The sequence below is a fragment of the Colias eurytheme genome, chromosome 25 (assembly GCF_061535395.1).
Source record: "Colias eurytheme isolate Ceu_HAF_F1 chromosome 25, ilColEury1 Martin Lab GWU primary, whole genome shotgun sequence".
NCBI lineage: Eukaryota > Metazoa > Arthropoda > Insecta > Lepidoptera > Pieridae > Colias > Colias eurytheme.
The window spans coordinates 2,709,124-2,721,909 of NC_143004.1; the positions used below are offsets into that span (position 1 = coordinate 2,709,124).

General features: G+C 30.9%; 1 protein-coding gene across 1 annotated transcript; it reads right to left on the minus strand.

Annotated features, from left to right (window-relative positions):
• Positions 1–3,468: 3,468 nt before the first annotated feature.
• Positions 3,469–4,360, minus strand: LOC149897498 (uncharacterized). Its single transcript, XM_090116451.1, has 3 exons — positions 4,056–4,360; positions 3,771–3,971; positions 3,469–3,678 (listed from the first exon to the last, which is right to left on the minus strand). Exons 1-3 carry the CDS (start codon positions 4,322–4,324, stop codon positions 3,513–3,515), a joined length of 636 nt encoding a protein of 211 aa, XP_089972577.1. The 5' UTR covers positions 4,325–4,360; the 3' UTR covers positions 3,469–3,512.
• Between the last annotated feature and the right edge of the window lie 8,426 nt (positions 4,361–12,786).

The window sequence follows — 12,786 nt, forward strand, 5'->3', positions numbered from 1 at the left end:
ACAGGCGATTATTCCGTAATGGTACGGGAGCTATTAACGTTGAAAAAGAAGTCATTTTAGTATAGCTGGTTTTTTGATATATTGTTCCTCTGGCTATTTCGGTTAGAGTCCGCGCAGTCTGGCTGGCCGGAGTGGTTGCGTTCAGTAGTGCGCATCTTATCTGCACAGGAAATTATCCTTAATTTAAAGTCATTTTTTTACGCGTAATTTTTAAACTTTTGCCTTTAGATAGATCCATCAATCATAATTTTTTTATTGCAAGACGTTTTTTTCGTTGTTAAATAGGTGCCAGACGCAATTTTTAATTTCGATTTTATAAAAAATTCAAATTATTTTAGAATGTCTGTAAATTTCATATTATGTTCTTCAAACATAATATAATCTAAAATTAATTAGCCAGACGCTAATTCGATTGTTAAGTATTAAAAAATGAGTATAAATAAAAAAAAGTAATGAAGCATGCAGCTCATCAGCTAGTGTATTTTAATTATGCGACAGGAAATAATTGCAAGAATACAATATTATTTACACTTGTTCTTATAAATTAAAAAGTTAAAATGAAAAAAAAAACATAAAAGTGAAAAATAAATTAAAATTACCATACATTAAAAAGCATGGAATAAAAACTATATCAATGAAGGTTAAACAATTAGGTACATTGTTAAATTTAAAAAGCCATCTTCATAATCATCATCATCATCATCTTCCCTCTCACTGTCAGAATTATTTATGTTATCGTCTAAGCCGTCTAAGGAATTGTTATTGTTTTCCAATATTCCATTATCTGTAACAAAAAAAATAATAATTCATTTATTCAAAGTAAAAAGATTTGTTCGTTATAATATAATAATTTAGTTTTTCTTGATTAATGTTCTATTCAATACTTACTTTGAATAATAACATCTACAACTGTGGAAGGTGATTGCTCTCCCTCAAACCAAACAAAATCGTATTTATCTTTGTTGAACCAGAAGCAACTGGAGATAAAGCTGTCGGTTGTTTTTGGTGTGCATTTCTCCATAGCTTAGTCACATAGCGAACCCTTAATAAATGTTGAAACAATTCAGCTTTACAGGGTGGTAAACTGGAAGAGTCGTAGTTTCGAAATTTTTTTGCAAAGTTTTCTTCAGATTTTTTACACTTGAAAGTACTTGAAAACAGATGAAATCGAACATCATTAATATTACAACAATTTTGGACACCGTACATTTGACAAATAAATTTCTCAAGGGTTATAAAGGTACTTTTCACTATTTCTTCATCATCGGTAATTATATTTTGAAAAGCTAGTTGATATTCGTTCGATTTTTCCAATATTTTAAAAGGTCTGACTTTGCCTTTTCTAAAAAATGCTGGTGTGTAATCACACCCGGTGATCGCGTGGAAGCATGGCAAAGATTTACATAAAGATACTCCAAGTATTCGGTATATTTCATTAACGTTTATATATCGCTGATGATTTCCTACACCCATATCCATCCAGATTTTCAAAGATGATTTCAAGTGATCCATATTTCCCAGAAGTATAATCAAAATATCAGAGTCAGAACAGCGTATAACAACTTCAGCATCAAAATCAATTTGACAAATATTAAAAATAATCCTAGAATCGGCTTCTTCGTGCTCTTCGCACGACAATGATTCTTCAATAATCTTCAGTACTTTGTTATTTATTACTTTTTATTTGTACATATTTAATACTTAACAATCGAATTAGCGTCTGGCTAATTAATTTTAGATTATATTATGTTTGAAGAATATAATATGAAATTTACAGACATTCTAAAATAATTTGAATTTTTTATAAAAACGAAATTAAAAATTGCGTCTGGCACCTATTTAACAACGAAAAAAACGTCTTGCAATAAAAAAATTATGATTGATGGATCTATCTAAAGGCAAAAGTTTAAAAATTACGCGTTAAAAAATGACTTTAAATTAAGGATAATTTCCTGTGCAGATAAGATGCGCACTACTGAACGCAACCACTCCGGCCAGCCAGACTGCGCGGACTCTAACCGAAATAGCCAGAGGAACAATATATCAAAAAACCAACTATACTAAAATTCTCACTTGTCAACGTTGGTAGCTCCTATACGATAACTATTTCAGATATCAAAAAACTTTTACTGATATCGAAAGCCCTTTACCTAATGAGTAAAATGACAACAATAACTTTTTAAAAATAAAACGGGAAATATCCATAAAACTTACATTAAAAACTCCCATACATTGAATTTTCCATACATTGTGTTCAAAGCAAATGTTCGAAGTGACGTCCTCGATTTGGAATACCATTGTATTCCACATCGAGCTCTGTTTACAGTTTCTAAATGAATTTTTATTAAAATGAGAACATTCTCCCAACAACTGGGTCCCTTAAATTATATCAGCTTCTATAGTTACCTGTGGTCAATTTTAAAATGTTAAAATCATGGACGTATAAAAAAAGACGGACGCCGTATTACGAACAAACAACGTGAAGCCACCATAGTAAGCTAGCGATCGTGTAAAGACAATAAACACGCACACACTCTCACCATAGTAAGCTAGTCGGCCGCCATTACGTCGTGAACTACCGACTGATTAACTGCGTCACTGTTTCAAAAAAAATATTTAAAATGCCGTCTTGCGTGGTTAAATGGTGTCGCAACAGTACAATTTTAAATAACAAAACACAAGGGATTACATTCCACAGGGAAGCAAGTTATTTCTTTTATGTTTTAATGACAAAATTATTACGGCAAAATTTATAGAAAAAAATACAGCCGCCATTGACATCAACACAGCTGTTGCCATGGCAACATGGCACACACACAAGGATGCTTCGCCGCCATTACTAGGCTTCACTCAATGTTTAGGCGATATACCGTCCGTCTTTTTTTATACGTCCATGGTTAAAATAATGTTTTTATTTGAATTTTTACTATTGCATTAATTTGTAATTACTAAATCAGCTCTTTAATAAAAAAAATACCTAAGTATTTCATTTTTCACAGTTATAGCAAATAAATTAAGACACACTAGATCTTACATTGATATACTTATAAGTTATAAATAACTTATTTTTATTTGACAAAGGATAGTCAGATTCCATTCTTAATAGAGGAAATAATTATGTGCTTGTCAGGTGGTTCCTCATTTTATTTTCAGTTTCAATATTTATAATATCCTAGTCTGAATAATGACTAGGATATTATAAATATTTTGTAAGATAAAGCTATTACCTACTAGGTATTGCATTTCATTAACACAATTTCCAAAATTGTTTCTGTTATGACAAAAAGGATCATATCAAAAATACATATATACTTAATAACATTCTATTTTTAACATACCTACCTACATAATTATTGAATTGATGTTGAGCTAGTTCATGGAAATATATACTTTACAGTTAAAAACCTTGATACATTATGTAATGCATGGCATGTGAGAAATAAAGAATAGAGAAAAAATAACTAGCAAAGAACTTTATTCATTAAAAATAAATAGATTAGGTATGTATGAAACTAAAAATCATTCTGCATTGCTTGAAAGAATGATCTACGCAAAGTTTCCCATCCATTTCTTTTTGTTTCAGATATAAGCTTTTGCTTTAACTTATTGATGTCTTCTTCTAATTCTTCAGCCAACTGTGCCAATTCAGATTTGTGTTCTGCTTCCAAATCATCACATCTAAAAATTAACCAAATGATATTGACTTATTAACTACAGAATTAATTATTAGATAGATACTTATTTAGAATCCAAATTTTACTTGTACATACTCTTTTTTATAAGTCATCTGAATTTCCTTAAATGCTCTCAATTTTTGTTTATGAGCTGCAGTTGCTTGTTGCATACATTTCATATATGAGGTAGTCAGGTGCTCCAATTTCTGTTCATTTTCTTTTAAAACATTATAATCATTTTCTAAGTGGTTGATCACTTCATTTAAATTTTTTTGAAGATTTTCATTAATTTTTTTTCTGAAAATTACAATAACAAAGAATTAAGATAACTCTTTATAGTTTAAACTATTGAGATAGATATAAAATATTTAATATGGTTACCTTGACTCTAGTTGGCAATTCATTATATTGAGTATTTTTTGTCTAGATTCACCACAAACTTCAGTTTCTTGGTGAATTTTCTTTTTCTTGGGATTTTGATCATTAAATTCCAAAATATTTGGCACATTTTCATCACCTTGATCAATCTTTTGACGCTTTTGGGGCTTTTTCTTTTTGGGCGAGTCTTTCAAAAATTGTGACTCATTTAAAAAATCACTTAAATCGTCTGGTACAAACTTAGATTTAATATTTTTTTTAACGCTTGTCATTTTAATGAAATCTTTATAATAAAGTATTATATAATACACACAAAAGCCTCCGCTATAAGTTAAAACTATAATAACGAAAGAATACGACAAACAACTTAGATTACAAAATAAAATAGTAACAACTGCGTCCGCGAATAAAATTTAGAATTCCCGCCTATTTTGTTATTCTACGTTTAAAAACATCGAATATCCTAAATTTTTTTTTTCTATTACAAAGCGATGAATGAATTTTCTAATTAAATAGAATATAAGCAAAGTAAAGTGAAGTAAAATCTTGTAAATTCGGTTCGAGTGTACTAATGATTTCAATTTTAAGTTCCGAGTATGAACCATTTTTAAAAAATTCAAATACTAACAAAAAGCCAAAGCTCTATTTCTTGGGAAAAAAGTGTAATTTTCGATATAATAATGTCACTTGTCAATTGTCATTGTCAACTGTGTGTCGTTTTACGTTTACGTTGTCAATTGTGAAGTTATGTCGATAAAACATGAATTTTCTTTTTTATATGTGATGTAAATTTGATTTATTGTTCATATTTACGATATTCCTCTCTTGGGGAATGAATTAAAATCTTTAGATAGTGGTATTTGTGTTTGAAATCCTCACATAAACAAGGTAACACTTGAAGGTTACGTTTGGCCTTTGAAAATTTCTGTTTCCATTCACCGGTGACGTTTGGCATTAGAATAATAATTTATTTAGTAGAAGTATCTTTTTCACATTACGAAACGAACGCTAAAATACCTACTCCATATACGATTATTTACAATTATTCGATATGCCTAATTGTTCTATTGTGTTTTCACATCACACTGGATTAAATTAATATTGGCAGTAACAAAATATTTTACAAGTTTATTCAAAAATCCCAGATAAAATGTACGTAGTGATATCATTGTGCTATTTAATTAAATCTATAAACTTAAACATTTAATTAACCTCATTTGAAGTGTTATCTAACTGCAAGATATACTAATTATTTATTTTAAAAACTAATTTATTTCAAATATAAGAAATCTATTAGCCTACCTTTTACGGAATATGTAGAAAGCGTGTAAAAACAAATCTTAGTGGATACATTCCCATTAAAGTGTAAGATAAGATAAAACCAATGTAAATCATTTATCAGATTTTAATGAAACAATTGTAAAATTTCAGATAAAAATGCGTAGGCTTAGGACTGTTTGTTTGGCTGGTTTTGCGTTCGCTACAACATGGGTGTTGACAACTGCAGAAGGTCCTATATCTGTGTCTTCATCATCACCACCAACAGAAGTAAGTAGTATATTTTTTATAATTACTTAATACTTATCTCTCATATATAAAAATGAATCACAAAATGTGTTGGTAAGCGCATAACTCGAGAACGGCTGAACCGATTTCGATAATTCTTTTTTTTATTATATTCCTTGAAGTACGAGGATGGTTCTTATGTAGAGAAAACGTAAATATGTACCACGGGCGAAGCTGGGGCGGACCGCTAGTATTAAAATAGATGTAAGTTAATGTTAATATAAATTTGTGTAACTGTTAGCAAAGACAGGTTCTCTGTGTGAACCACCAAATTTACAAAGACGAATAGTCAATTTGTTTACTGCAAAATTTCAGACGTTTCATTAAATAAGAACCTTTTACAATCGGTACCTATTTTCAAGTGGGGAAATCTATCTAACAAACAATCACTACCTAATCTGACTACAAAAAAAATAATCAAAAAAATAATATGACTACTTCAAAGAGACAGACAGACAGAGTTACTATCACATTTATCATATTAACCCATTGACCACCGTAAGCCCCGATCGGGGCGCGACACAATAGATTTTCTATTGTGTCTGTGATTCCGAGGACTGATGGATTAAAGTTAGTTAGGATATGAATGGGTAGCGAAACATCAATGTGTGTTTGTTTATAAGGCTATTTTAATGTTGTTTTTAGCATTTTAATCCATCAGTCCCCGGAATCACAGACACAATAGAAAATCTATTGTGTCGCGGCCCGATCGGGCCGCTCGGTGGTCAATGGGTTAAATAGCCATAGGTTGAAGGTATAAATTTTTTTATTTAATCAAGTAAGTGTGCATAGCTAAATAAAAAATAGGTTAGTACAATAGTAACTTATTGAATCATTAAAAACACATTAGAGCTATATTGGAATATTATCTTTAAGAATTCAAGAATTTCTAGTTTGAAGTATTTTAATTGCTTTTATAGTAATTAAAATAAAGATAAATATAGCAATAAAATAAATTGTTTTATATCCATACTAATATTATAAATGCGAAAGTAACTCTGTCTGTCTGTCTGTTACTCCAATCACGCCTTAACTACTCAACCAATTTGAATGAAATTTGGTATAGAGATATTTTGATACTCGAGAAAGGACATAGGATAGGTTTTATCCCGGAAATCCTACGGGAATGGGTTTTTCTTTGAAAATGCGGGCGAAGCCGCGGGCGGAAAGCTAGTAATCTATATTTAATACATAGTTTGAATACATTTACTAGGCATATAGTTAATGATAAGTAAAGTGCTATTGAAACACCATTATAATATAATAATTTATTCAACTTAAGTTTCAAAAGATAAATCTATACTACCTAATATTATAAATGCGAAAGTAACTCTGTCTGTCTGTCTGTTACTCAATCACGCCTAAACTACTAAACCAATTTGCTTGAAATTTGGTATGGAGATATTTTGATACTCGAGAAAGGACAGAGGCTACTTTTTATTACGAAATATGTACCACGGGCGAAGCCGGGGCGGACCGCTAGTATTGTATATTTTTATACTTTAAAGCCAACTAATCTTAATTAAAAATAATGTTGGTCTTATGTAAACCTAAAATGACTTAAGAATGACTGAATTGATGAAAATATACCGTAAATAATAGATGTAATATAGAGAAGCTAGTAATTTAATTTATATTATTAACCGACTTTAAAAAATTGAAGATGTTCTCGAGGATTACATATATATATTTCTTAATTAATTCTTATTAATTTAACAATTAACAGTTATGAATTATATTTGTAATATAATATCCTTGGTTTGCCACTTGTGGATTGTGCAAACATGCATTTTTAGATTGGTTGAAAAGCCTTCGTTTTTCTTTTTAAATTATATTGATATCATTACAAACATTCTACTAAAAATAATGTTCTTTATAAAAATCATAACTACGATTTTACATGTGTTTTTCTATACTAATTAAAAATGTTTCCTGATTACAGACATATACATGTACCAATTTGGAGACATTTTTATAACGAGATAATATTTATGAAAATTTAATAATGTAATTTTATACTTTACATTTTATAACCAATAAGGTCGTCACATTGATTAGGCTTAGATGAAAATTTGACGGTCAGAGAGACCTTGACTTCAATTGTAACCTTGTTTTTTATTTTATTAAAATAATATCGAAACTAGGCGACTAATACTGTAAAGTGTAAACTGTAAATAATCAATATATTTCACTAAAACAAGGTATGAGTAATTATTTTATCATCTAGACATATTTTATTATACATATATAAAGTACTTTAGATAAATAGTATTATGGGATAATATTTAGATAACTAGTGTTATTTTATTGCAATACCGTGATTTCCTATCAACAATGTATTTATTCAAATCACTCTGCTGGTCTTTTATCACTTTTTACTTGTGAAAATTTATTTTACTCGGCCGTGAAAAATGATTTTACATACATTACGCATTCTCTGTCCACACTAAATAAATAGTGATTCCCCTTACAGGAAAACCGACGTGCGGTTCTTTTTAAATATTATACATAAATGCAAAATGAGTAATATTCTCTTTGTGTTTAAGTTTTATTGTTCTATTCATAAATGATTATCTGTGAAGTATTGTTTGCAATACCTCCATAAGATTGGCGCAATGTTTGTATTAGGCCGTATTCAGAAAGAAAGCTGGAAACTTGCAGCGCTGACAAGCGCCGGTAAGCGCTTACAAGTTTCCTGCTTTCTTTCTGAATACGCCCTTATACTGTATGTAGGTATTTCTGTAGTACCATTTTCCTGTCTGTTGAATGTTTTTTCGTATGTGTAGTGTGTACTCTGTGGCTTTACTAGCTTCCCAGGATTTGTTAGTAATTTTACAGTACATATTTTAGTTTCTTACGCATTGCTAAAATATTACTTCAGGCGCGTGAAAATTATATAGTTTAGTATCTTAGAGATAGGTATTACTAATATTCTGTGAATTTTTAGCTGTTATGTACATAGTAGATTACAAAATAAATAATGATTAAAAAAGTCGTCCGATGAGGATAATTCCTGGACTTATACTAGTTTTTTTTAATAAATACACAATTTTTTACCGAAAAAATTACATCGATTCCGTCTTTTTTTTCGTAGTCGATAATTTTTAGTAAAAATGTTAAAATAACTCATAAGCTTTTGGAAATAATAAACAGAATCCAAATCGACCCATAAACTTCGGAGATGTGTCAAAAAATAGAAAGCAAGTCTACAAACTACTTAAAAAATAAAAAATTGAATCACATGAAAAATATTATATATAGACTCCCCCTTTTGAAGTTTATTTTCGATATTTCTTCATGAATATTCAGAATATTACGGGCGGTTACATGCGCATGGGTGACAATGTGTACCTATCATCGCAATAGGAGCGGAGCTATGCGGATAAAACCGCGGGACACAGTGTAGGGACACACATATGCAATTCGCTGACCGAGCTTTTGTATATGTGTGCGTCCACATTGTTTCCCCGACGCTTTCTACATTTTATTAGAATTATTATTTAGTAGTGCTTAACGGCTAGTTTTAACAACACATAATATATTGTGAAGAGTAATAAAGTGATTAAAGGAAAGGCATTATTATTTGGGCAACCTTAGGGGGCAGCAGCACTACCCAACACACAGCTTATATAAAAATAATAAAGTACATAGAATGTAATTAGGTTACATAAATATTAATAGCGAATACATCTTATCATTAACCTAGATATGTAGATAATATCAAAACATTCAACTGGATTTATTATTATTTTATAAACGTGAAGGTTTGTTTGTTTGTTTGTTACTGAATTATAAAAACGCCTGAATATATTTCATTGCAATTCCTTATCATCCATCATATTTATTACATAGGATATTTCGAAAAAGTTTTTAACTTTTATGCTAATAAAAAATTATGCTGTGTTGACTACTTATATCTCTTTATTCGGAAATCATTGGACTGAGTTTTTAATTGAAATATAGTGTACATATTAATATTAATTATTAAATAACATAAGCCAGCGTCTTTACGGCGCGGCGCGGTGTACAAAATTATTAAACGTGTTATTTCAATTAATAATAGTCTCATATATAAATTCCCGGTAAATCAGTTATAATAATTAACATAAACAACGGAATCAATAAACAATAAACATCTATCAAATATAAACTTTCTGTTTTTATTCGTTTTTGGAACTTGATTAGCATAAAAACTAGGCTACGAACATAGTATAAATAGAACAAGTAGACCGACTCCCGGCGTTTAGGAGCGCACGGTACATAAACCACGGTTGTCACTGGTCATGTTAATATTTTAAATAATTGTATAAACAAACACCGACCGCCCTCGCGAGAACGGTTTATGAGAGGGAACCGAGCGGCGTTGTGTGCGTGCGTCAAGCTTGCGTACGTACATGAACAGGGGGCGTGGCAAAGCGCTCCGCGTACATACAAACGGCGCGATGTAACTTTGTTCGAATATAACATACTTGTTCTATTTATACTATGACTACGATTTTATGATAATTTTACTTTACAGGTTTCCATTTAATTCGTTCTACTATTTATATAAGTGTGATTCATTTTGTGTTTATAAATGCGGCCATAAGTTTCGCAGCCACAAATGATGACAGCATCTTATTGTTAGCGAGGAAATAAAAGAAAAACCGAACAATAAAATATGCTCTCATCTTGGTAAATAGCCTTCAAGGCGCGGTAATGGTCATTTTACGGCGCTAGGTGTTATTGCAAATTGGATGTGTTATAAATTATAATCTTTTTTGCGAAGTATTTATGTAATACTAGCTGCTCAGCGCGGTTTCACCCCCGTGGCTCCACCCCTGTTGGTCGTAGCGTGATGATATATATCCTATAACCTTCCTCGATAAATGGGCTATCTAACACCAAAAGAATTTTTCAAATCGGACCAGTAGTTCCCGAGATTAGCGCGTTCAAACAAACAAACAAACAAACAAACTCTTCAGCTTTATAATCTTATATATAAAAATGAATCGCAAAATGTGTTGGTAAGCGCATAACTCGAGAACGGCTGAACCGATTTCGATAATTCTTTTTTTATTATATTCCTTGAAGTACGAGGATGGTTTTTATGTAGAGAAAACGTAAATATGTACCACGGGCGAAGCCGGGGCGGACCGCTAGTATTAGTATAGATTAAGGTTCCGTCCGTAGTTCGCCCGCGTAGTCAAAGGAAATACCCATGAGAATGAGATGTTTTACCGCGGTAAAAAGTAGCCTACGTCACTGTCTAGCCTTCTATCTTTTTTCAGGCACAAATCATATCATAATATCGCCCCCATTGCGACGTGAAAGAAAGAAAACATCAAGCCATAAATTCGTACGATTGCGACGTGGCAGAAAGACAAATAAACACACTCAGAACCGAAGGAATTATATAGATTGCTGACAATTCAATAATAAATTTTAAAGCGTACCTAATTTAAAAAAAATTTAGCACTATTGGCTAGTCTCAATCGAGATTGGCTGCTATAGTATAGTATTGGAGAAATAACATTTATTATTTATCATAATTTAAATAAAAATATAAGCTGATAATTGAAATTATAACTAAACTGCACCAGCCTGGCCGACAAATGATAAAACGTAGCATAAAATAAATAACAAATATTGATTTGACGTTATTTGGTTTGGTACATTTCTATTATTAACGCATCCGTATTGCGTGTAGGAAAATTTTTGTATTAACGTTTTAATTGGTTTCATGAGTAAGCCCTATAACTGTTATAATAGCAAAAGTTAGTTAAGTGAGTAGTGGATGTTTGTTACTCTTTTACGTCGGAACGGCTGATCGGTTATGGATGAAATTTGGTGAAGAGATAGATTATAGATTTAATTAATATATTGGCTTCTTTTTATCTGGTTATCGTGCGAGTTAAGCGGTAGATCGAATCTTATTTAATAAGTAGGTAAATAGGTATGTATGTAGGTACTATAGTCAATGTTAGTCAATAATAATTTAACTTTTTTATACAAAAAATATTTTGGTTAGTAAAATCCACAGACAATAAATAAATAAATATTATAGGACATTATTACACAAATCGACCTAGTCTCACAGTAAGCTCAATTAATGCTTGTGTTGTGGGTACTAGGCGACGATATATATAATATTTAATAAATACATATATAGATAATAACACCCAGACCCAAGAACAAATAATTGAGTTCATCACACAAATATTTGCCCTGACCGGGGATCGAACCCGGGACCGTCGGCTCAGTAGGTAGTTACTTTACCACTGCGCCAACCGCGTCGACAATAGATCTAAATGTATGTCTGTGGTAAATCCAAACAAACGGAAAATTGTTAGTGTTTTTGTTTTCTAAGTATATTGGTTTAGATTTTGGGCAGATATACATTTGGAAGGTCGAATTTGCCATGCCATTATTATGCTTATTTTCTTGACAAATAAAATAATAATTTCACAAATTGGATACAGCCTTGACCCACATGGAAAGCTTGTATCCACAACTCTAGTAACTATACAATAAAGCTTGTGGCTTTGCTTGCGTGCTATTTGGATAAAAATATTTTTTTACACCTGCATCTGCATACAAAACTTTATCTATAAGAGTTCAGTAAATTTTGTAAAAGTTTATCATTTGATATCGGATAAGTTGTAAAAGTGAAGTCCCTTGTCCTCCTATGGGGTAAGACACAAATGCGTTACATATCTATACTGGTCGATAATCTTTACATACAATTCATAGGTATACGATCTTTCTTATCTCTACCGTTCAATGAACCCGGGATCTATCGATGGTACTTTTTTACCATAACTACTATACTATAACACTTCCTTGGTCAGGGTTATATCTAAATTTGCTACTTAATTTGGTAGAATTATACCTTTACTAAGGCAGCATCGAAGCATACACAATGAAAATGTTTGACCGTCGCAAATAACTGATAAACTTGACGAATGTAAATGCACTTATCAGCAGAATACTTTATTTCAAGTGTGAATATCTTATCTTGATTCGCGAAAAAAAATTGTCACAAAAATATTATTTATTTTTTATTTTATTTTATTTTTTACATACATAGATTCCTTACAGCTATTTGTATTACAATATTTATAATTAACTTTAACAAAACAATACGCCAATAAAAAGGAATACCAATAATAAGACAATTAATGTGACA

Coding starts and splice junctions, on each gene's coding strand:
- LOC149897498 (XM_090116451.1), bottom strand. CDS start 4,324: ATGACAAGCGTTAAAAAAAATATTAAATCTAAGTTTGTACCAGACGAT. Junction 3,972..4,055: donor AATTGCCAACTAGAGTCAAG/GTAACCATATTA, acceptor TGTAATTTTCAG/AAAAAAAATTAATGAAAATC. Junction 3,679..3,770: donor CAGATGACTTATAAAAAAGA/GTATGTACAAGT, acceptor GTTAATTTTTAG/ATGTGATGATTTGGAAGCAG.